Genomic DNA, 25,681 nt, shown 5'->3' with positions numbered 1-25,681 from the left:
CACTGCTGCCAGTTCTCTCCAAGTGGACATCATTTCAGGTAGATGCACCTGCCCTGAGACTCCAGCAGCACCTGCAGATCTGAACATCATAACAAAATAAATCCAGCTACGTTTCATGGTAAGTATCACCTGGTATCAAATAAGACTTTGATTCTTAAAGAACATTTTTAGAAATTTTGGTGACTCATTCCAGATTTTCAAAAGCACATTTTAAGCAGTCCGATAAATGGAATAACCATCTACCATGGAACTCTCGAAGTCGCTCAGATTGCATTTTATCGAAAATGAATACATTGATCTTAAGATTGGCAACTAAAAAATTGTTACCAACACCATGTTTGATGCTGAGTTTAGTGCAACTCTACCTGTACACAAGCTCTCCAGGTGATTCTGAAGAAAAGGGTCTACAGTTGTCCTGGTGTGTGTGAACAGGGTACAAAAATGCAATTAATAATAATAGTTTACATGTATTGATTACTGATTATGTGCCCACACTATAAAATCCTTTATACTTATTAACTCGTTGAATCCTTACCACAGCCGTGTGAGGCAGTGCCATTATCTTCCCCAACTTACACATAAAGCTGAGGCTCAGGAAAATCAAACAGCTTGCCCAAGGTAAGTGGCCTTCAGAACCGGAAGCCAGGCCACGTGGCTCCAGGGCTCATGCTGTCCCCACTATATCCCGTGCCACCCCCAACTCTCAGACACAGTGTCTACTTCAGACCAGAAAGCCCTGGTCTGAAGCCTCAATTAGCATCACTATCTATCGCGACCAACTAAACAGACCTTCTACTACTTCTTAGTTCTAAGAACTTTATTAACACTATTCTAAATTAATATTGGAACCTTAGAAATTTTTCCTGTACAAGATATCATTTTCTTAAGTATTTCCTCCCTTCCCTTCTATGGCTTGTCAGGTCCAGGAGGGGAGTCTACCAGATGAATCAGAGATCTCAGTTATCCAAAAGTTAACTCCTGTCCTCCCAAGTAGCCGGTCACTACCCAACCAGCTGAGCGGAGGGAAAGCTAAAGGAGAAAGTCACGCGGGGTCTTCAAGAGCTTGTTCTGTGCTTGGCTACAGACAAATTCTGAAGGATCTCCAAGCAGTTTCTGATTTTGAAGATGGAGCATATTAACCTATTCACGTGTAGTTGACTTAAGCAGGAGTCAACAGATAAATCACACCAAGGAGAAAAAAATCACACCAAGAGAAAGGTGAGCCGTGAGAAAGACTGAACTTCCTTTTCCATTTAACTACTAAAGAATAGTAATAGTAATAATATAATAATGATCTGGCCCCGCCTTTCACCAAGATGATACATCCCACCTTCTCTCCTTATCTGGCTGTTGAGATTTGGAACCTCTCATAATGCGATGATAAAGTGCTTTCATAATGGTTCATCTAAGGCAATTAACAATCCTTTTGCTATGTATAATGTGTTACCCTTATTGTATTTCCTACTGCTAATGGAATAGCCCACTACTGGAAAAATTCTCTAGTTTTGACTATGTTTCTAGAAAAGCATATATGAAATATGTAGAGACAGAAAAAAATGGTGGGACTGAATGTGTGAACAAGGATTTCAGATAAGAACTTTAATTCTATAAATTAAGAATAAGTCTGTGATTTAAGCAGAAGTCATTTAGATATTCATCAAATTCGGGAACAGAAAAGCCTCTTCCTATTACGCTGCAGCACTATCAGAACGTTAATCGTTGGAGGGTTGCTGAGCTTGATACGCCTTTGAAATTTTGTTTGGTCCCAAGTGCTTGCTGGTCGGTAGGGATACTGTGAGAAGCAACGGGTGTAGTAAAACCACAGTAATTATCACTGTGAAGCTACAAAACCTTTGAGAAAGTGGTTCAGAGAAGCCCTGTAAGTAGTATATGCTGAAAATGTCCATTTTCTGCTATTTTTTAAAGCCTTTCCTTTAGAAAATAAAGTCATTCAGCATTCAGTCATTATTAAAGAATTGAAAATGAAGGCTATATGAAAAAGTTTTTGTGTTGTCATGCACATATCAACACTGTTCTCATGTTAAATATTATTTATTCCCCCAAGATACAAATTTTCAGAAATTAAAAAAAAAATTCTCATAAATGCTCAAAAAGGATAAAAGTTTAAAAATTTTTTCATTCTATTTTGGATACAGTACTTTTGGGCCCTAGTTACTGAATTGCTTATAGTTTCTGGGCTGTAAATTAACATTTGATTTACTTTGTAGTTACCATGAAATTTGTAACTTGTTTGTGAAATAGTCAAATAAAGGTGACTGGGATTTTTAATGTGTGTACCTGGTCTTAGACCAGCTTTAGTACAGTTTAAACACAGTGACAAAGCAAAGGTGTATTTTTTCAAATGGTGCTCTGGTTGGCCTATAATATTTAAAGACAAAAAGTAAAACTAAGTGCTGCCTGCCTAATAACTAACTCTTTTCTTCTTTCATAACCGTCAAATCCTTCTGACTTGGAAAAAGCATATAGATGATCGCTAGATAGATAAATAATACATAGAAAGATACACAGACAGAGAGAGATGCAGAATGAAATAGAGAGAGAAATAGATACAGGATAGATAGACATCAAGAAGTTTACTTAATTAAGATCCTTAACAAAAAAGAGGAAGGGAAGGATGCTAATACTTTATAAGTGCCTCTTATGGGCGAGCTTTTTACACACTGATGTATGTGTATTTACATATTATACATTTTATATGTAACATATAACTATATATATAATTTATATAATTCATGGACTGTTGAAACAGAGATTATCTCCACTGTACAGATGAGAAAACGAGGTTCACAAAAGTTAAAACTATCTTATACCACGTCTCACTCCTAGTAAGTGGTATGTAGGACTCCAACACCAATACTTTTCCTACTTATCCTAAGCCAGCACCACACATATGTCACCAGGAGTGAACGGAACAGAGTTTGTATCATCACACACAATACATGAAATTGATGATGACAAAACAATTGGATAATGACGGGATCAGCGAAGCAAACCATAACCAAACTTGCAAGTCAGAGTCTCTAAGAAACATTTCCTTCCTCCCTGGGCATTCTGTCTCCAGGAAGTTGATTCTTTGTCATCCAATCATGGTGACACTAATTTGGAAAATTGCCACAATGAACATGAGAAACATAAACCAACACTTCAAACCAAAAGCAAAACAAAGCGATTCAAGATGGATCAGAACGCCACCAGTGACACCATTCTTCCCTATGAAAGCAGTTTTCTGTTCTTTTGTAAACACAGCCTCAAAGAGATCCTCCCAAGTCAAAGTCCCAAGTGGCTCTACCCAGGGTGCATGCCAGGGATTCTAGCAAAACTTGATGTCACAAGGGAATCCAAGCCAGGAGGACTGGTACTGGGGTGAAGGCATTTCTAAATTAAATGTGCTGGAACTAGACTTTTCTCTCCATAACAAAGCCCTACCTTTGCTCCTCACCGAGAGTGGATCCTGAATCCCTGCCCTGCCCCTCCTCACACCAGCAAGGCAGCATCTTCCCTGCCGAGGATTATTGGTGCCCTGATGGATTGTTCTATATAAAACGGGTATCCGGTACCTGCAGAAATTCCTGTCTGAGATTCATCCCCAAGGAGAAGAGACTCGTTACTCTGATTCAGCAGCATTTCCCAAAGTGTGTAACGATGTACTATTTTAAAGCAAGCACTACTTCTTTACCCTCTGCTTCCCTGCCTTCTCTTAGGGCAGAATTTTCTAAACTGTCATCCTACAAGAGCATACTCATGATTTAAGGACATCCCTCTCCCATAGTTGTCATAACTATGACACTTAAACAGAAATGAGGGTTTTTGACAGATGAATAGATAAAGAAGATGTGGCACATATATACAATGGAATATTACTCAGCCATAAAAAGAAACGAAACAGTTATTTGTACTGAGGTGCATGGACCTAGAGACTGTCATACAGAGTGAAGTAAGTCAGAAAGAGAAAAACAGATAACGTATGCTAACAGGTACATATGGCATCTAAAAAAAAAAAGTTCTAAAGAACCTAGGGGCAGGACAGGAATAAAGACGCAGACGTGGAGAATGGACCTGAGGACACGGGGAGGGGGAAGGGTAAGCTGGGATGAAGTGAGAGAGTGGCATGGACTTATATATACACTACCAGATGGAAAACAGCTAGTGGGAAGCAGCCACATAGCACAGGGAGATCAGCTCTGTGCTTTGTGACCACTTAGAGGGGTGGGGTAGGGAGGGTGGGAGGGAGACGCAAGAGGGAGGGGATATGGGGATATATGTATACGTATAGCTGATTCACTTTGTTATACAGCAGAAACTAACACATCATTGTAAAGCAATTATACTCCAATAAAGATGTAAAAAAAACTGTTCAGAACCAAAGTCTTAAAGGTTAACTGCTAGTGCCTCACACGTAACACAGCAGTTTTGTTAGTAGAACAACATTCAGTTACGTTCGGTATGTCAACCCTGCAAAGTAAGTATATCAACCATGACGATAAATGAGTGGAGTTTTTGCATAAAGCAGCTGTTTAAAAGACCTTGGTCTCCACACAGAAAATATGCTGTCTTTCTGCTTAAGTGCAAAAGAAAAAAAGCCTCCACTAAAGTGTCAAGTTAGCTTGCTATTTATGCAAAGAAAATTTCAATCAGGATAAAAAGGCCTTAAGTCTCTTGCCAGAAACACACACACACACAGCAAAACTCCAGATCCAAGTGCTAATTCATGTTCTGTGTTGCTCATGGCCATATGCCAGACCTGACTAGAAATCCAGGGTGTGGGTACCCAGGCTTCTGTGCTGAGTCTGGGAGCCCCAGAAATTGGGGTCCAAAGTGAAAGGGCCTGCAATCTCACCCAGCCTTGACTACTTAACGAGCTAAATGATTCTGGAGCTCTATGTAAACACTTTATAAAATACTAAGTAGGATACAAATGTAAAGTGGTATAACTTTACCGACTGTTATGGGTTGAATTGTGCCCCCCCCCCAAAGACACATTGAAATCTTAACCCCTAGTACCTCAGAATGCGACCTTGTTTAGAAACAGGGTCTTTGCCTGTGTAATTAGTTCAAATGATGTCACTCGGGAGTAGGGTAGCCCCTCATCTAATATGACGGGTGTCCTTATGAGAAGAAGAGAGAAAACACACAGAGGGAAGGCCATGTGAAGACGTGCCAGCAAAGAACTGCCAGCAGCACCAGAAGCTGGGAGAGAAGATGGGACAGATTCTCCCCCAAGAGCCCTCAGAAGGAACCAACCCTGCTGACACCTTGACTTCAGACTTCTGGCCTCCAGAGCTGTGAGAGAATACATTTCTGTTGTTTTAAGCCACCCAGTGTGTGGCACATTGTGACAGCCGCCCTAGGAAACTAACACACCAACCTTCATTGTCAACATAGAGCGAGGAAAATTCTCAAGAAATGGTCCAAGCGAAAATAAATTCATGGTTGCAGAACAAGTGAACAGAACTCTAGGCGATGTTTATAGATCCCTCTAAAGTCAGCGTTTCTCATCTGAGGGTGATCCCCCCCACCCCAGGAGACACTCGGCAGTGTCTGGAGATAAATTTGGTTTTCACGACGGGGAAGGGGGTGGTGGCATATGCTACCAGCATCTAGTGGGTAGAAATCAGAGAAGCTGCTCGACATCCCACAGTGTACAGGGCACCTCTCACCCCCACCGCAGCAAAGAATGACCTGACCCAAAATGTCAACAGTGCCACTGTTGAATAACCCTGCTCTAAACTCACACAACTCAGAGAATTCTAGAACGATAGAAAAAGGAGAGGGTAGAGTCAGAAAGTCCTGGGCTCAAGTCCTGTCTCTTCCTAATTTGACCTCCTGATTTAAGAGTCTTAGTCCCTCTTGTGTCTGTTTTCTCAACATTATAACATGGTGATAACTCTATCACAGGGTTCTTCTGAGAATTAAGTTTAAACACCAGAGGGTGGTTTATTTTAAGTCATCAGTTAAAGTGCTAACTAAATACCAGTTAACAACAGCCCAATTATAAAATATTTTGCCCCTTGGCAAGGGAAGGAACCTGGGGGCTGGGGGGAGGAGGGCAGGGAGGGAGGCAGGTAAGGGGCGAAGGCAGGTAAGTGGCTGGTGAAGAGACTCGAGTCTTATATCCCCGAGACCGGTCCCCCAGGTTTGTTACAGATGCTGGTTCTTCCCTTACAGGCTCTCTGCAGCTAAAACCAAGCTGGAACTGACCCCCAGATGCAGTCCTTAAATGAGATAAGGAATGTGAACGTTGCTGGAACACGCCAGGTCTTCATCCTAGGGCTCTCCTACCCCCTTGCCAACAAGACCCAATCCCAAGACCACCTGCCGGGCTGGAACTTGAGGTCCCAACTCCGCAGTGCCCCCCTCCGGAAATAGCAAATCCAGCCTCCTAACCCTGCACACTGCTCCCTCCTTGACCAAGCCAGAAACCTTCCCCACCCAACACCATGGAACATCATGCTGAATGAAAGAAGCCAGGCTCTAAGGAGGGCTTTCGTATGATTCCACTTGTATGAAGCTGAGCCGCTGGCAAAATGAAATGACTGTGATAAGAGGACGGTGGTCGGCCTCGTGGGTGGGTAGGTGGGGGTGATAGGAAAGGGGCGGAGGGGCTTCCAGCGAACTGGTCATGTCTCTTGTCTTGGTGGTCACAAGCGTGTGAGGACTTTGTAAAAAGTCATCTAGGATTTTTGCACCATCCAGAACGTATCTTACACTTAAAAGTGAAAATCAACCTGTCTCACAACGCCGGCACCTCCACTCGACCATCGTGGGGAGAAAGAAAAGCACTGTGTCCAGGGCGCAACCAGTCTGGTAGCTGGGCACTGGGCGAGTGGTGGGCGCGCCCCTCCCCCCTGGGACATCGGTTTTCCCTCCAAGGGATCCGACTCCTTCTCCCTTCTCGGGGTTTGCGGGGTTTTGTTGGAGGTCAGGCGGCGACACACGTGTGGGCTTGGCACCTCGCGGGCGCCCTGAGAAAGCCAGCGCGGCCTGTAACGACGGTCTGGTAAGAGACTAAGGCCACTTCTCCGTTCGTTAGCCCCACGGCAGGTTAGTTTCATCTTTATCCTCCCGGGGCGGGGCCAGGAGGGAGGCGTGGTAGGGGAGGGGCTGGGCGGAGCTTAGTGGTAGAGGCGGAGAAGTGGTGGGCGGGGCCACGCCTCGGAACGGAAGCGCGAACTACAGCTCCCACAGCGCCCCGCCGTCCCGCCGTTGGCCTCTGACGTCGCGAGAAGCAGCTGCTGGGGCGTCTGCGCGGACAAACGGAAGTGTAGGTGACCGTCTGAGACAGCACCGCCAAGCTGGGAACCGGGGAGATGGCAGAGACAGAACCCAAGACCGTGCAGGATCTCACCTCGGTGGTAAGGGACGGCTGTGCGTGGCGTGCCCGAGGCCGCCGCATACCCGGGGGGCGCCGGCGAAGTCCGCGGACCGAGGCGCCCTCTCCGCGGCCGCGCGGGGCAGGTCTCTGGAAGCCAGGTTTCTAGAGGCTTCGCGGCCTGGCCACCTTGACCCCCCGGCCGCTGGCTGTAGGCCCCTGCTCCTGCTGACGTGCCCAGCCATACCCGCCCCTCGCACCCTGCCCCACTCAGTCTCGGTGACCCCGGCTCCCCGCAGCTCCCTCCTTACCCACTCTGCTCTGCGCGCCCCACCCCAAAAGACCCGACGCCTTGGAAATCGCAGCGGGCCCAGACGGGAGGGGGCGTCACCAGCCCCCCGAGTCTAATTTGACAGGTGGGAAAACTGAAACCCGGACAGGGAAATCGAAGGCCACGGAGCTGCGGAGAATTGGGGCCGGAACCCGGAATCCTGGTCTCCCCGTGGCACCAGGGCTCCTATCCTGATCCCGTGAAGGTGTCACGGGGTAAGCGTGGGCTGTTGTGTTTTGTTGTTTCACAGGTGCAGACACTTCTGCAACAGATGCAAGATAAATTTCAGACCATGTCCGACCAGATCATTGGAAGAAATATCCTTTATTTGTAGTCAGTCTCTGATGAGCCTTTGGATCCCAGTTTCCGGATGGTGGTGGCGATAAGTGGGTGGTTTGCAGGTCAACTTCCACTAGTCATTTACCAGATTTTTTTTTTTTTTTAACTGAGCTTAGATGCACACTTCCTGAGAAGTACTGTGCAAAGAGCTGGGGATACAGCTGAGCTAGATCCCTGGCTGCGAGGAACTTACAGTCTACCGATAATGCTGCCTAGTATGATTGACTGTTGACTGTGAGCGAAGCATTTCATGTGTATCTCTCCTGTGATCCTCACCATCACCTGATGAAGAGATTGTAGCGTTACCTTTGTGTAGCGGATGAGGAACCAGGAAGCTTAGAAAAGTGAAAGAACTTGCCCAGGTCCCATCACTAGTAAAGGGCAGGGCTGGGATTTGAGCCTCACCCCGGACTCCTGTGCTCTGAGCCAGATTCTAACAATATCCAAAGGAAATTGGAAAACCACTTTCATGAAGACACTGTGTTGAAGGTTGTAGTCTGCAGGGCCCTGGAGGAGAGGGGTAAGAAGTGGAAGCTGTTGGTGCCGTCTTTAACTTCCCCACTTGATGACATGAGCAGTCGCATTGATGACCTGGAGAAAAACATCGCAGACCTCATGACACAGGCCGGGGTGGAAGAGCTGGACGGGGAAAACAAGATCCCTGCCACACAGAAGAGTTGAAGGTGAGAGGAGCAAGGGACAGTAGAAGTGTGGTGCATGTCGCTGTGATTTTGATGTAGTCGGACTTTCTCTGCATCTGTCCCCAGCCAGGATCTAGCAAGCGTCCCTTGTATTGTTCCCCTTGTGGACTCCAGGCTTTGAATTTTTCATGCCAAACTAATTCCTTGTGAAGAATTTATTTTCCCTGTTTTTTATCAATAAGACCTAGATCTCTAATTAAGATCATTAGTTAGTATTAGATAACCCCTGAGTTTATATCATTACGGCCAAAACAAAGAAGTGTATTTTGTTGGCCTGATAATTCTTACCACTGACAGATTTTCCAATGGTTTGTTTTGTTTTGTTTTGTTTTTTAAAGAGAATACGCACATTGCCACCTTCATAAATGCCATAAGTTCTAAGGATTCTCTTGGGAACACCCCCTGCACTAGGTAAATGCCAGGACAATGACTGATTATGATTTAGATGACCTAGGTTGTGGCCACATTAAGCCTTCGCCCTAGAGCTGATTTGTTTTTCCATTGCATAGTTACAGATATCAGGAGAGACTAATAATCAGAAATACCCATTACAGCAAGATAGCTAGACGCACAGATGACTGCCATGTTCTCACCATAGTGGGTTCCTTCATGACAAGCCTTTTCCTGAGTGTGGTAGTTTCTTCATTGCAACCCACAAGTCGTTTTTGAACTCCCTTTGTTCCCATCCCATTTTTAGCGTTTTAATTCCCTATAAAAATAAAGTTTTCTGTGAATGTTTAGGTAGCAAAATACACAGTAAAAGACAACAAATTCCTTTTTTATTTTCTGAGCATGTCCTGGCTGGACCAACTGATAGGTAACTATGAAGTACGGGTTGCTTTGAAGTCCAAGGAAATAAGTAGAGGTTTAGGAGGTAAGAGACTTAAATTTACTGTTATCTTAACCGTAGATTGGGTTGATGCACCATGTTAGTAAATCACATAGTTGTTTTGCGTGGTTGTCATCTTAATTCCTTATAGACTTGGGCAATGTCCTGCCAGTCTTAGGAGCTTCTCTGGGTCTCATATCGTCCGGCGTTCAAAAGCCCCATCAAGTGAAAGAGAACAGATTGAAGAATTTCTCGAGTGATGGGCCTAATGCAAGGAAAGGAGTGGGAGTGGAAAACAAATTCACAATAATCTTTTTAATAGAGATTTTCATTGTAGTTTTGCTAGGATATTGTGCAGAGAAAATACATTTAATTCAAATGAGGATTGTGAAAGGGTTTTTAGTTGCTAATTCTATGTATTATTTTTATTTGTCCTTACAGAATGAATAGCACGTTGATGGCTTTTGCTTTTTCAACAGGTTGCCCATCTGCACTGGAAATCTGGAACACCCTTTTTACAAGCCAGGAGAAGACAGATGGCTTTTTGCAACTAACTACTATGTGTAGACAGGTTTTATATTATAAAGTGTGCATTCCTCTTCTTACTACATACTATAGAGTTAGTTTATAGAGTGATTTCCCTCCCCTGCCTCCCATGTTTCCTGAACATGGTAAATTCACATCTTGGACCTTGGTCAGTTGTGCTATTAAACACTAAAACGTTGGCAGTTCCTGCATACAATTGTCAAATTTTTTAGTGTATTTTTGTGAAGTCACTTTTTTTCTATCATTCCCTTTGTAGTAGTTGCTGTTTGATACAAGTTGCTGTGTAATTTTTTTATTAGACATAGGATAGATCCTTGGTTATAATAAGATTTTGTGAAGTAAGGCATTTATAGTTAAGGTTCTTTGATTCTCAGAGTGACCGATGAGTGAACACCAAATAGCGTGTTGGTGATGCTTTCCAAGTGGTTAAAAACATTTAAAAGTGTGTATTCAGAAATATCTGGCACTACTCTGTCGCCAAAACTTGGAATGGAGCCATGATTTTATGCCTGAGTCCTTGAGATCAGATGCTACAGTAACGAAGAGTGACCACAGCCACTTTAGTGTTAGAATTTTTAAATATGGACAATGACAGAGTTGCCTGATGTGATGAGGCTTTCAGCAGTTAGAGTTTTGCATGAGGTTTGAACCTTCAGTAGGACCCTACCTTGTCCATCTACAGCAGTTACCATAGGAAATCTGGCAGGACTTTACAACTAAGCTACTCCATCTTTTGAGCTACTGGCTGGGAAAAGAAACAGAAAAGGAAACAGACCATGTTAAGTCTGTGCCTACTAAATAACTAGTTGTAGGCTTGAGTTTTTAAGAAATAGTTTCTTTAAACTGTTTCTTACCTAAATTCGAGCAAAGTAGTGGCTTTATTACTGATAATGGGAGACAGGGAAAATAACTCCTGCGGCTCAGCCTGCAGTGTCAGGAGCGCTGAGCCCCAAGGCTGTGTTGATGGGAAGGAGACCCACGCGGCTGTCGCAGCAGGATGATTTTGTATAGAGAATATGGAAGAAGTTGGGGAATGGAACAGTGCTTTGGAGAGGGAAACCCGGAGTCAACACAGTATGATTTTTTTTCAAGTTTCCTATGTCACTAGTCTTAATTGTTTGAATTGCAAATATATAATAATATTAAGGAATAATTTGTCCTATTTATAAATTATATGGGGAGCCCAGAGGAGTCGATTTCTTCTGGGATAAAATGAATTCCCCACTGTCATCACCGAGCCGCAGAAACTCTCTCACTGGGCCGGTAGGTCGCAAGGTGTGGCCCTGAAAGCCCAGAGCCAGCTGGACTCAGGGGCTGGATGGAACCGCGTGCAAGATGCCTCCAAGCCTGGGAAATGGCAAGTGGACAGTCGGGATGTAAGCAGTTGGCTTCCTTAAGTAACAGGAATGTTTCCCCTGACCAAAAATACCTGCCATGAATAAAGGTGCCTGAAATCCTGCTGTTGACGCTTCCTTTGTGTCAGAAATGATTGGTTTGGTTTTCTGCGTTTTCATACCATTTCAGATGATCGGCTAGAAGCTTTGGAAGGATTCAGTACCCATAGCCAAAGTGGGGACGGGAGGCGCGGGGGAGACTGTGGTGCCACAAGGGAAGCCAAGGAGTGTGGAAGCCTCGGGCTGCAGGGCTCACCGGCCAGAGTGAAGGAGAGCGACGCCCTCCAGGGTCCCCAGGGAAACCTTCACGAGTGTGCTCCCCAGGACCCTCGTCCCTGAGAAGCTCCAGCAAAGAAGGGTTTGTGCTCACTTGAGGGTAGCATCTTCTCAGCTAGTGTGATTCACCTGATGAAATTTCGCAATGCAAATTAGCTCAGGAGAGGCTCTGAGCCCCCAGAGCAGAAATGGGATTTAACTCATCTGCCAGTTTCCAAGTTACTTAACCAAGGATTTTTTTTTTTAATACTTGGCATTTAATTAACATTTCATAGAACCTGTATGTGGTGTGAAACACACCTGGGGAGATAGCGGTTAAGGGAATCCAATAAACAGCTCCGGGTTCATTTTATAAACACTCACTTCACGTTCCCCAGCCTCCAGGTGAAGCTTCAGCCTGGGCTGGGGTGCCTCCACATTGTACAAAAGGATGCTTTTCCTCACACGGTCCCTGTGAAGTGCAAAGTGCAACACCTGCTAAGTTACGGGCCTGATCACCCATAGTCGGGTGCTCAGGCCACAGCCTCCTGGGCCCGAGGCACAGCTGTTTCCCCTCCAACCCACCCTGGCGACCAGGGTTCCAGGCATCCTCCCTGTCCTGGAGCCTGTGCTCCACGAAGTCTTCTAGCATGGTCAGCATGGCCCCTGTCTAGTTTGAGGCATAATCTTTGGGTGCAGGAAAATCTGTCTGCCTCTCTTATTCTCCAACTATTTTTTGTTCATTTACAGGCCCATGAAGTTCCTACTCAGCTAAGAAATACAGCTAGCATGGAGTTGTTTGCAGCAAGCAAAACAGCCTTAGGTTTGACTAAACGTCCTCTTTTCCAAGCACGGAGGCCCCATCAGCTTCCTCATTTGGCCTCTAGTTAATCCTGCTTTCATTCAAGCCACAGGATTTTTAAATGTTTTAATATTATTTTATCAATTTATTTTCTCTGCTGTTTCATGTCTGAAGTGCCATTGTGTTTGAAACCTATCAGAACAAACATACAGTATTTCAGGTGATTAAAGGTTCATCTGCCTTTGTGAGTCCTTGGAGCCCTTAACAGCACTTAGAGCATCGTTGCTATGGGGACAGGGAGTCCAACAAACAACTCACAATGAACTTTTGAAAATTCTGTTTGTAAATTGAAGGTTTCCTGTATGGATAACTATGTTCCCTTTTTTTATTCTGTAGTTCAAATATTTTAATTAGATTAAAATGGAGGAATTTTCACAGTATGTTGTCAGATCTAACCCTGAGAATTAACTGGCAACAGTTAATGATTAGTAACGGCTACCAGCACCTATGAAAGCGTTTGTCATAAACCACCGTGCTGTGCAAGCATTTTGTTTACGTTATTTGGCTTCATCTCTTGACAACCCTGAGTTCAGTTTTTATCTGATCAGCCCGTTTTAAACAGAAGGAACCCAATGCTGGGCGACAGTTGACTTGAGGTCACACAGCTGGAAGCAGGGACCATGGAATCGCCACCCACAGCTGTCCACCCAGGTAAGATTTCCAAGTATTCACGGCCAGGCTGCCTGGCAATCAACAACCCGGATCCTGAAATTCAGTTTCAAAAGGCTAATTTTGCATTTTCAGTTAAACATGACCTAAATTATATAATAAACATGCTTGATGTGAATTTTTATTCAGAACTCAAAGTATTCAGGGCTGCTGGAAATGTGCTGGACCAGCATTTTTAATTTCTTTGAGAACAACTACAGAAACAAACCCAGTTCAGTTTCTCACAATGTTTGCCTTGATAAACCACAGGGAATACTGGCTGCTGATTTTCAGTTGTTTCCCTGCTAACACCCATGAGTACAGAGGTCTTAAAAAGGTGCCTTTGCAGCCATCACCTGGAACCTTGGTCTCCTGCTAATGATGTTAAGCATCTGCCTTTAGCTGCGGCCTCTTTAAAACTTTCCGTGAATGAAAAGGGGGTGGAGGGCCGGAGCAGGGGATGTGAGTCACTGCCTAAAAGCAAAAACCAGAGGGGCTGTGGCAGAACATCATGCTCACCGACCTCACAGATCACTTTGGAAATAGTCAAGGAGTTTGTTTCTACAAGCCAGGTCGGCCTGCTAGGAAAGAATCAGTTCTAGTGCTTGGCCCTCACACGCTGAGGCTTCCACCAAGAGAGGTGCCTGGAAGCTCCTCGGACACCTGCCGAGGACGAGATCTAGATCTAATAGATACAGAACACCTGCGTCCGCGGGACCCTGGTGATGCTGGGGAAATGGAACGTCTGTCACTCCCTCCTTGAGCAAGGCCGAGTGCATTCACGTGCACGTACATAAACTACATACACGTCACAGGGATGCTGTGCTGCTTCGTGGTGATCATCTTGGCTGTATATTTATACTTTCCTACTTTGTGGACATCTTTTGACCAATGATTCATATTGATCACTGGCAAGACATCTACCTTCCAAAAGGAACAGTATCATTTCCCAATATTTAAGAATTCAGGATGGAGCAGTTTGGAAGCATTCAGCTGCAAAGGGGGCTGTAATGTCTCACAAGGGAGGGCAGCCCCAGGGAGAGTGAATTCCACACCCACAGGGCCATCAAGGACCCAGAATGCCCCACCGAGGCGCGGCTCACAGGAAGAGAGCACCTTCCTCCTTCCCTCTTGTCTCTGTCTAAGAGTGAAGAAAATGTTTTCCCCAAGTTGTTCCTACTGTGCTGCCCTGGCCTCAGCCCCTCAGAGCGCTCCAAGGTCGTTGACATCAAAAAGTTTTCTAGGGCTTCCCTGGTGGCGCAGTGGTTGAGAGTCTGCCTGCCAATGCAGGGGACACAGGTTCGTGCCCCGGTCCAGGAAGATCCCACATGCCGTGGAGCGGCTGGGCCCGTGAGCCACGGCCGCTGAGCCTGCGCATCCGGAGCCTGTGCTCCGCAACGGGAGAGGCCACAACAGTGAGAGGCCCACGTACCGCAAAAAACAAAACAAAACAAAAAAAAGGAAAAAAAAGTTTTCTAGCTGGAATCTTTGTCCATCTAATCAGCCCTCAAAAGACCCCATTCCTAAACCACTGATGTAGTTTCACTACCTCTTACCTTTTATGGGTCGTTAGAAGTTGCCCTCAAAACCCAGTGTTTCCAGAAAGAAATTTTAAATATTAAATATCTTAAAACTACAGGCCTGTTATGTGGAAGAAAACCCAGTTAATTTTAATGGGCTATGGATAATCATCAGAAAATTCATTTCTGGAAATTTAAAGAATATGGTGGTTTCTTTTAATGATACATTCTCCCGGAAATAGACCACTTGACTGATTCTGTTCCAGAATCCTACTGAGGCAAAGGATGGGCCCAAATTCTTCGTGGAACAGAAGTCTGGGACTGGCCTGGTACACGGATTGCAAAGCTGGAAAAGCTGCAAAACAATGTCCTGCAAAGAAAATCAGACTTCCCCCTTGATAGGCAGACAGCTCTGATGGATGCCTCTCAATCAGAACCTATGTTCCTTGGGCCCATAATTAAGAAACTTAGACTCTTTTGAAACCAGCTGGAAAAGTATGCTGTCTTGCCAGCAGAATTTCAAAAAGGTTGATGATTACCATGGGTCAGCCTTGGGGTCCATGAGCCCTCATCACGGTTGATTATATGAAACATATATTTTGCCAGCCTCGTCAAAAGGAAATACAGTAAGATTCAGTGGGTCTATCTCATTTTCTCGAGCGCAGACAAGGCTTCACAATGATCTGTGACTCAGCTTTGTTCTCCCCAGAAGGAGAAGCAGGGTTGGTACAACCCCTCTGGCGCAGCTGAGCCAGTGTTTCTGCAATCACTGACTGAGAACATTTTCCTCACCACGAACTGCCAGAAGTTTCTTGGGTTTATTCAAGCTAATCTGTATTCCAGAACAATTCCGGACGAGATTTGTTAGTAATACTTCAACAAGGTGCTGTTTGGCAAGTTCTGAACTTAAAGGATCTCTTTTTGTATTATACTAAGTAATCTAGTAAACTGAGCAAGAATTCTTTGAAATGAAAGCAGACCCCGAGGCTGGGGCCCAGCAGCCTGAGTTTTAACACGACCTCCAGGAGATTCTGATCTTCCTCAAGTGTGAGAACGAGGGCCCTAGGGTGCCAAGTTGGGTTGTCTGATAGCTTTGGGGAGTCAGACTAGTCTAAATACAAGAAATCCCTGGGGGATTAACATGCAGGTTCCTGGGCTCCTCTTTTGTAGATTCTGATCCAGTACATATGGGACAGGGGCTGGAGATCCGTGTCTTTAATCAATTCTCCAGTCATTTTTTTTATATTCCTTCCTACAGAGGAAAACACTGCATGGAGAAATGGGGTGGCAGGGAAAAGCATCTCACTCTGAATCACTTGGGCCTGAGCCGGTCCTAAGGTAATTGAAAAGGAATTGATTCTTAATTACCCAGCACATCGGAGCACAGGGATAGAGCATGACCTTTTGGCCCCGTGAAATGAGGCGCTCGCCCTCCAGCCCAAGGAGCTGAGCATGAAGAGCCCTCACTCCACGAGGACTTGAATCACTTTAAATCAATTTGCTTCTTATTAAGATGCACTTCAATGAAAAATCATTCCAACTCTTCAGCCACAAAAGGATAGCCCATCGTTTAAAGCTTCCTGAGTGTGTCAGTTGCTTAAAAAGGTTTTAAAGAGTATGGTAAATATCTTTCCAGAGGGATAAGTTATTCAATAAGGAGATTATTTATTAAAAACTAGTAATTTATTAGTTCATGTATCTATTTTCATGAAAATGCATTCTTTTCATCTGGGCATACTTTTCTATGCCCACAGTAGATTAACCTGTGAGTTGACAATTCTGTTAATACGTAAATATATTGAAATATAATTTAACTTGTGAAAGTAACAAGGTTTTACTAATAAGAAGACATATCTGTAAAGTTACATTTTAAAAGAACTCTTGGAGGATTTTAAGCATAGTTTCATGTACTTAAAAAGAAATCCTGTTTGCTATTTTGGAAGAAAGAACAAGTTTCTCATTTACCTTTTGAGTCATCCATCCTAAAGGAAATAACTAACGCATGACTTTTTTTCTTATTGGTAAGAAGGAAAGCATTTAATGCTTAGGCCCAAAGCCAAGGTATTGAGTTCGAGTATTTACAGTCAGATATTTTATTTCGATAATAGAATAGTTTCCGTTGCAAGCAATGACTAAAAATGGCTTTAACAGTAAGGATATTTAATGACCTCATAAAAAAGTCCAGAGGTAGGCAGTTCTGGAGATGTTTAATTTATTGGTTCCACACGGTCCCGACTCCAGGCCGGCGCTCTGTACTTACCTTGACTTTCCCCTCATCCTGGCACACTGTCTCCACGCATCACATCTAGGGACCAGCCAAACACCCCTCCCAAAACCCTTTCTTCCTGTCCGCCTCCGCTGTGGGTTGAGTTGTGTCCCCCCAGAAGGTATGTTGAAATCCTATCCTGGGACTTCAGAATGTGACCTTATTGGCAAACAGTCTTTACAGATGTAATCAAGTTAAGATGAGATCATGCTGGATTACGATGGGCCCTCATCCAATGACTGGTGTCCTTTTAAGAAGAGAAGAGACACAGAGGGACACAGAGACAGTGCCCTGTGATAACAGAGGCCAAGACTGGAGTGATGTGTCCGCAAGCTAAGGAGTGCTGACAACACCAGTAGCTGGAAGAAAGGTAGGGAACGGATTCTCCCTCACAGCCTCTAAACAGGAACCCACCCCAGGACACCTTGATTTTGGACTTCCGTCTCACCTTGATCTCTGCTTGGGATCTGCCCTTTGTCCCGGAAGCTCAGAACCCTCCCTTCTTTCCCGACCTCACTAACTCATTCAGACTATCTCTGGGTGCCTGACTTAGCATTTTACAGCCGGCTTTTTAAAAGCAATCGTAACTGGTATATCGAGGGTTAATTTGCTTTCTAGAGTTTTGTTTTGTTTTTTTTCCTAAGCAAGAAAATTGGGAATTCACTTAGGTCTAAAATTCATCTGAGGCTTCTGACAACTTGTTTGCAGACATAACTGCTCTGGTGCTGGCAACTTTAGTAATCAAAGAGAAGCTTAAGAAAAACTGAGCACTGCAAAAGAAAGAGGGAACTAATAAATTTGAATTGAGTCCACTCTACCAAACATTTTATTATGAAGATTTTCAAACATACGGCAGAGCTAAAAGAATTTCCCCGGTGAGTACCTGTATCCACACCACCTTGGTTAACACGTGATGGTACTTGCTTTATGGTAGCTCTATTCTCTTTCCATCCCTCTCCCCATCTGAGAATTAATTTTTTAATTAGATGATTACCAGATTGCTCTGGGGGCTCTTTGTAGGGAAAGTACAGAGCAGACTCTGGGCACTTACTTTCCAAGTTCACCAGCCCAGGATAGAAGCCCTTCATACCTGGACCCCCACCCCTGTGATACTGTGATTTATAGTAAGAAATATGTATTTGGTCGTTGTCCCGTTTCTGGCTCAGATCCTAAAGCCCTTGGAATTTCCTAAGTGATAAGAGCTATAGAGGTGTCTTGATATCCAGAACAAACCACACCTGAGTTTATGTTAATGAGGTGATTTTAGGAAACCACCTAAGGATGGGGACTGGTTGCCAGGGGGAACAACCCTGTGATTGGAGCGTTGGAGCTCTCAGTCCCATCCCCCCAGACTTCCAGTTGGTAAGATGGGCTGCAGGTTGAATCTATGGCCAGTGGCCAGTGATTTAATCAATCATGCCCTGGTGATGAATCCTCCGGTAAAAACCGAAAATGGGGCTCAGAAAGCATCCAGGTTGGTGAAGCAGAAGGGAGAGTGGTGCACCTGGAGAGGGCATGGAGGCTCCATGCCCCTTTCGCACACCTCGCCCTATGCAGCTCTTCTGTCTGGATATTATCTATTCAGTAAAACATCTTTCTGAGTTTTCTGAGCCGCTCTAGCAAATTAATCAAACCCGAGTAGAGGGTCATGGGAACTTCTGGTTATAGCCATTAGGTCACAAGCACAGGTAACCAGCTGGACTGTGACAGGAGCCTGAGGTGGAGAGTGGTCTTGTAGGACTGAGCTCCTAACCTGTGGAGTTCCATGCTGCCTCTGAGTAGTTGGCATCAGAGTTGACTTGAATTGCAGGACACCCAGCTGCTGTCGGGGGATTGCTTGGTGTAGAAAAACCCACATGTTGGGAGTTGGAATCTGAATCTTACCCCTCCCCCCACTGCACCTCAACCAACACATTTCTCTGTTCATTGCCCCTGAAGTATGTCCCCAACCCAACCTGCATCTCTGCCTGGCAACCTCCTATTCAATGCTTAAGACCCAATTCAACTGTTCCCTTTCAGAAAAAAAATAGCCTCTGTTCTCTCAAAGAGAGGTAGCCTTCTTCTTCTGTGATCCCCAAAGTATTTTAAACATGCCTTTAACACTTGTCACATTGTCCTCAAACTCTTTGCCGTGTGTCTGTCTCGCCCACTGTCTAAGGGACCCTGGGGGCCTCTGGGGACTTTATCGTATTATCTTGAAGTTCCCTTTGGTGCCTGGCACAAGTCCTGGCACGTTGCAGGTATGCAGGTTTTAGGCAAATGGACCGCAAGAGAGCTAGCTGGAACTCTCTAAAATAAACTAAGTAGCCTCACTTGTAAGTATGCAAACCTACTTAGAAGTGTCATGTCAGAATTTAAGTCCAAGCTGCCTTGTCCCTCCTGTCATCACTCCCATTAAGTGGACCAGCCTGAAAGCTCACATACATGTTAGTGAAGATGCACACTGTGGCCCTTGTTCTTCTGTGTAAAGGATAATTCCGCCACGGCTAGAAACATGAAACAGTGTAATGTCTGAGCAGGTGTTTCCTAAAGAGTGTATAAAAATGGCTGCTACTCATGGGCTTCCCTGGTGGCGCAGTGGTTGAGAGTCCGCGTGCCGATGCAGGGGACGCGGGTTTGTGCCCCGGTCCGGGAAGATCCCACATGCCACGGAGCAGCTGGGCCCGTGAGCCATGGCCGCTGAGCCTGCGCGTCCGGAGCCTGTGCTCCGCAACGGGAGAGGCCACAACAGTGAGAGGCCCACGTACCGCAAAAAAAAAAAAAAAAAAAAAAAGCTGCTACTCAAAACCAACAAACAAAAAGTTCAGTGGTTAAGCTGGGGAAACACCGAACTAAGCAAAGTGCACAGGTTTCTTTTCTACAGTATTTCTCAGAACTTTCAGTCCAACGTGAATTTCAAGCAGCTGGGGAGAAGGGTTTCCGGCACAGAGCCCTTTTGCAAAGCGTGGGGAGGCCAGCTGCAGCAACACGCCGTGGAAGACCCCGCTCTCTCTCAACTCTGTTTACCTGTTTTGCTGCCTACCCCTTGACCACCATCACGTCCTGCATTTCAGGCTTAATGTTGAATTTCTCATAGTAAATATTGTGCCAAATGTGGAGGTGATGGAGTTACACTGGGCTTTGCTATCTTTCGGTCTGGACATAGCCCGTCGTTTAGCTTAACTCAGGGGATCTGGTGTGGCACCGATCAGCAGGAGGCCGCCGGGAGAGGAAGGTTCCAGGCACCCACTGAGATGTGTCATTGTCGTGAAAGAAACCTGTCCTCAAAAAGAATCTGTATTATCAACATCCAAAGCCTTAAGGAAGCCGGTACTGCCATTGGAATCCCTGTGGAAATGCCCAGCACCTAAAATCAACAAAAAGATTTATTGCATGTTTCATCTTTTTGTCAGTTTCATTTCATGACTTGCATAGTAAAATTTGGCTACCTACTACCCATCTGTTTTTTAAAGTGTGCAGTAGGTTTACATTTTCTTGCAACCGTTTAAGTAAAAATAAAATTTTAATGAAAAAATGTAAAGAATGTTTCCATACCCTGCAGCCTACAGTCTAAAAATGGCTGACTGGCTGCGCTGGCTTTTCCGGGCTGACCTGGAAACACAGTTGTCTTCCAAGTTCTGTGCCCAGTACAGTGCCTGGCAGAAAGAAGATGCTCAGCAAACATTGGATGGTGGGATGCACCTGTGCACTGGAAAGCTGCCGTCAGAGAGAAAGCGGACCCCAGTGAGTCAGTCTCAAAGGTGTGCAGTGGCCTGATGGGGAGAGGGGCTCTCAGGATGTCATCTTGGCTAAAGGGAGATTTAGACTCTGATGCTGGCTACCTGAGACTTGGAGACCAATGCCCCTTGAGCCTCTGTATCTCCTTTCACTCTGGGCTGGGTGTTCAGCTCCCCACAAATCCCTGCAGAAGAGTCACCAACCAAGGGCTGCGGACTCTGTTCAGGATATTTACATTCCTCGTCATCACCATCGTGCTTTCAGCTACGAGTGACCGGTAATCTTTCTTGCATCCGGTAACTCACAGATTCAAGAAGGGGCATTTGCTGACTCTTGTAAGTGGGAGTTTGGGGGTGGATTCAGGCCTGGCTGTATCCAGGTGCTCATCACCACCAGTCAGCTCTGCTGTCCTCTGCACTGGCTCGCACCACCATGGTAAAATGACCACCAGCAGTTCCAGATTGCATCTCATACTCTCACCTGCCGATCCCTTCCAGAAAGAGCTTCCCTGGCCCAGAGTTCTCCCGCAACCATCCTGGGGTCACCTCTCATTGGTCTGGCTTGGAGCACGTGCCTCTGAGTCAATCACGGTAGCCTAGAGGGATGGAATGAGCTGATTGCCCAGGCTTGGGTCAGTGCCCTCCCCTGAGACCAGAGTTGGGCTTAGCCCACTAATCAAAGTGCTGGAGTTGGGAATCGGGGAGAAGAGTTGCCTAAATAGAATCAGGTGCTATTTCCCAAAAAGAACCAAATAGTTCAGGACGATGCTCCTAATTTCCAGGTCTTTCCCACTCTTTCCCCCACTTTCCCACTGAACCACTACCTGCTCCAGCCAACCCAGTTAGCTTCCCCCATTGCCTGATAAACCCTGAGCCCCTTTTCTGACATAAACGTGGAACCCAGGGCGTGTCTCCTCTTGTTACAATTCAGTTTAACGCTCAACTTGAGCCTTCAGTCAATTCATGGCTCTAAAAAAATTAGAGGACATTTATTTAACACCCACTGAATGCCAGAAACTAGAGCACTGCTGAAGGCGATAGGGCACTGGGTTTGGAACGAAGCTGATCTGGTTTGAAGCCCAACTCTCACTGCAGGACTGGCTGCATAGCTGGCAGGGCCCAGTGCAAAATGGAATGCGGGTCCTTTGTTCCGAAGCTATTAAGAATTTCTAAGGGGATGGGGGTCCCTGAGCACAAAGCCCTGTGCACAGGTTACAGGCCACAAACCTGGCCCAGGCTTATCGCTCACAACCTTGGGAAAGTCATTGGACCACCCCAGCGTCCTGACTCTCATTTCTGTGAAGGGATTGCTGTGCACGTCCCAGTAAGACCATGGATGTGCAGTGCTGGGGGATGGGGGGCTCATGTACCCATTTGGTGGGCGAAGGGAAGGAGAGTGAAGAGGGGATGGGAGGTAGGTGAGTGTGAGTGGAGACCCCGTCTCCACCCACAAATTGAAAGATGAGCCTAGTGTCCAGACCCAGCCTAAGAGCTGCCCCAGACCTCTAGCTGCAGTCAGCCCCTGGAGTCGGGCAAGTCCCCAAACTCGAGAACTATTCACAAGAAGGTATGGCCGGGAGCCTGCATGATTTCCTGCTATTCTCAAAACTAAAGCAAACAAAGCCCCAAGAAATACGGCCTACCCATGACCTTCAGCGTGAGATCAGAACAATAAACAGATTAGAGCAAAAGGCACCTGACCCACATGCAACGAAGAGGCAACATGAAGCAATCGCTTTCCTGGGACCTATAACCCAATTCCCACCCCCTCCTCTATCCCCGGATGAGGAACTTGAGAGCCCTCCCTGCCTGGCTTTCCCAAGCCTGGAAAGAGGAATCGCTTGATGGGCACTTCCTCACACAGTAATTCATTTGATAGCCACAGTGACCTGGAGGCATTTTTATATATTCATTTGTTTGTAAACAGCAGAGTCAATGACACCCCCGAGCTAGTTCTAGGATGTGCTGGCTCTTTTCCACCCCAGGGCCTTTGCATGTGCTGCTGCTTTTGCCTGAGATGCTATTCCTCCACTCCACTCCTTACCTAGCGGACACCTATGTCTACTTAAATCTCAGCTCAAACGTCACTCCTCAGGGAGACCTTTTCAAATCTTGCAGACCTTGCCCTGTTTATCACTTTCATAGTGACCTGTCCTTACCTTTCAGAGCTCCTCTCATGGTGTGTAGGTGTATCTGTGGTTATCTGATTAACGTCTTTCTCTCTAGTCTGTAAGCACCAAGAAGGCAGTAACTCACCATTTTGCACACAACTGACCCTCCAATGTCCTGGACATTGCCTGACCCACACCCGTGAAGAGGTATTCACTGAATGAGTGAATAAGCTTCCCCAACATCACACAGCTAGTATGAAGCAGAGCTGGCATTCAACCCCAATCGCCTGACCCCTAAGTCAGTCCACGTTCCCACCTTATCTTCTTGCCAAATAGGAGAAAATATCAGTTGCAAATAGGATAAAGAAAATCATTTTTTTCTTTTTCCATGATAAAACTTCCCATGTATTATGTCATGTTTTCTTGAACCCATACAAAAACATGAGCCTGCTCCTCAGAGACAAACCCCAGTTTCTGTGCCTTCTCTGCCTCCAAAACATTAATAAATAAAAAATGTTATAATAAAGAGATGAGCCAGGCGAAGAAGTTGTTGAAAGTCGCAGGTGAGGAGGAGCAGGCGGCGGGATTCCAGAGTCCCAGAAGCACAAAGGATTCTACAGGTCGTCTGGGCCCCCATCACCACTCTAAAGAGGGGGAGTGGAGGCACAGAGTGGTTAAGTGACCTGCCCCAAACCACACAGCTTGTTAATCCAACGTGAATCTCCTACTCTCAGACATATGCTCTTCCCACTTTCTGTGTTTCTGCAGCCAGATTGCAGCAGATGCCTTTTTGGTAGCTCCAGAAGATGCTTGCCTTGTTAAGCCCTGCCCGGCTGTGCCACCTCCTGCTTTCCTGTCGCAGGGGAAGGACTGCTGAGTGTCTAATGTCTTATTTGGGTTCCCCCAGCAGTGAACCCTAAGGTGTAAGTATGTGAGAGGTGAGAGAAACACATCAGGGACTGGGAAAGTGTGGCAGAGAAGGCAACGCAGCTGATAAAGGGTGGGTTGTCAAGCCAGCTTCCCCTGTGGGCACCTGGAGCTTGGCACCCCTGGGGCACTCTGGGAACCAGTCTAGGGCATGCCTCAGACTTATCCCCCAAGGGGTAAGGAGGCTGGAATATTTATATACCAACTTCCATCAGCCATTGCTTGAGCCCTGCGGGGGGTGGAGGGAGTGGGAATGAAGTGGTGTTAATTCACTGGCATCTGTGGCAACAGAGGTTCCAGGGGCAAAATAAAGCTCTCAGGCAAAGAGCTGAAGGTTGCTGGCAAGTCAGGGGTCAAGTGGCAAAGGTGGGCGATATGGGAAGGGCACTATGGTGACTAGAATTGTGTCCCTCCAAAAAGGTATGTTGAAGTCCTAACCTCTGCTACCTATGGGTGTGAGCTTATTTGGAAATAGGGTCTTTGCAGATATAATCGGGTTAATAGGGGGTCATAATGGATTAGGATGGCCTGAAGTTCAGTGACTGGGGTCCTTATAGGAGGGAAATTGGGACAGACACCAAACACCCAGGGAGAGGCCATGTGAGGATGGAGGCAGAGATCGGTGTGGTGCAGCCACACACCAAGGAACGCTAAGGATGCTCAGAGCCACCAGAAGCTGGACGAGCCAAGGAAGGACCCTCCCTCAGCAGTTGCAGAGGGAATGTGGCCCTGCTGGCATCTTGATTTCAGATTTCTGGCCTCCAGAATATGAGAGAACACATTTCTGCTGCTGTGAACCCTCCACATTGTGTCACTTTGTTGAGCAGACCCAGGAAATGAATACAGGCCCCCTACATCACACGGGTCGATGATTGGTGATTAAAATTCTCGCAGCACGCACCGCTTGAAAGACACTCCGCGCGTGGTCACACTGCAGTTGGCAGAGCCAAGATTTTTATCCAGGTGTGGCTGCCCCCGAAAGCCATGGGATATGTTTCTCTCCTTTTCTCCAATCGACCTTTCCCCCCAGCTTTGTAACCAAGAAAGCTGAGCTGACACTGCCAGGGACCTCCTGAGCAGGCCAGACGGCAGACAAATCCAGAATATTCCATGTGGTAATCATTTTAAGGCTTCAAGCCCGTTGAGGCGGAGACCTTTCTAATACTCAGTACTCGGTTGAGAGAATGAGGGAAAGGGCTAGGACCTTTGTACTGAAGATAGGGGAAGGTCAGGGGAGAGGCAAATGGCAGAGCCGGACACTGAACAGCGGTCCCCTTGCTGCAGCCAAGGCCCTTGCGCAGACCAGCCTTCCTCCCCAGCCGACTGCCCCTCCTTGGCCAGCGTTACCGGTTGGGGGCACGAGCATAGGAAAGAAGCTGCTCTGCCCTGCCTATTATGGGACGGTCAAGACATACTGGTTCCTGGGCTGACACTGGGCCCACACTGGGCCCGTCAACATCAACAAGAGGGAATAGGAGCCTCAGCCTTTGATGAAAGGAGAACCCACGTGGCCTGGCGTAGCTGTTCCCTCGGAAATGCCAGGTCAAGTTGCACTTTAGTGTAAGGAATCCTGGCTTATTTTTACAAGCCTCCCTTTCTGTATGACTCCAGAAGTTCCAGGGAGGCAACAGCAGCCTGGGAAGGAGGAGAGAATTCAACTCCTAAGCACCCCACAGGACAGAAGTTTGAGGACAGCACAGCTGGTTTGGCCAGGCCCGTGGACTGTGGAGAAATGAGCACTCGGGGACAGCCAGGAGGCAGAGGCCAGCGGAGATCACGATGTCAGCCTGCAGGGAGAAGGGTGAGGGATGAGTTAATATCTTTCCTTTGTACATTACTTTATTGTTTGAATTTTATAACGGTCATATTTATGCATTACTTCTAGAATCATCCTTTCTTTCTTTGT

The 25,681-nt window shown here is 46.1% G+C and overlaps 1 protein-coding gene and 1 long non-coding RNA gene across 2 annotated transcripts; both read left to right on the top strand.

Annotated features, from left to right (window-relative positions):
- Nucleotides 1-7,216: 7,216 nt before the first annotated feature.
- Nucleotides 7,217-11,534, top strand: HSBP1 (heat shock factor binding protein 1). The gene is made up of 4 exons (XM_082606155.1): nt 7,217-7,373; nt 7,912-7,978; nt 8,563-8,683; nt 10,010-11,534. Exons 1-3 carry the CDS (start codon nt 7,329-7,331, stop codon nt 8,679-8,681), a joined length of 231 nt encoding a protein of 76 aa, XP_082462281.1. The 5' UTR covers nt 7,217-7,328; the 3' UTR covers nt 8,682-8,683; nt 10,010-11,534.
- Nucleotides 11,535-17,520: 5,986 nt separating this feature from the next.
- Nucleotides 17,521-25,614, top strand: LOC309794530. The gene is made up of 3 exons (XR_014292117.1): nt 17,521-17,896; nt 23,617-23,771; nt 25,387-25,614. It is a non-coding gene; the product is annotated as an uncharacterized lncRNA (long non-coding RNA).
- Nucleotides 25,615-25,681: the final 67 nt, after the last annotated feature.

Source organism: Mesoplodon mirus (assembly GCF_964341445.2).
Source record: "Mesoplodon mirus genome assembly, chromosome: 19".
NCBI lineage: Eukaryota > Metazoa > Chordata > Mammalia > Artiodactyla > Ziphiidae > Mesoplodon > Mesoplodon mirus.
This window is presented reverse-complemented; position numbering and strand designations above follow the sequence as displayed.

Coding starts and splice junctions, on each gene's coding strand:
- HSBP1 (XM_082606155.1), top strand. CDS start 7,329: ATGGCAGAGACAGAACCCAAGACCGTGCAGGATCTCACCTCGGTG. Junction 7,374..7,911: donor TGCAGGATCTCACCTCGGTG/GTAAGGGACGGC, acceptor GTTGTTTCACAG/GTGCAGACACTTCTGCAACA. Junction 7,979..8,562: donor CGACCAGATCATTGGAAGAA/ATATCCTTTATT, acceptor TAACTTCCCCAC/TTGATGACATGAGCAGTCGC.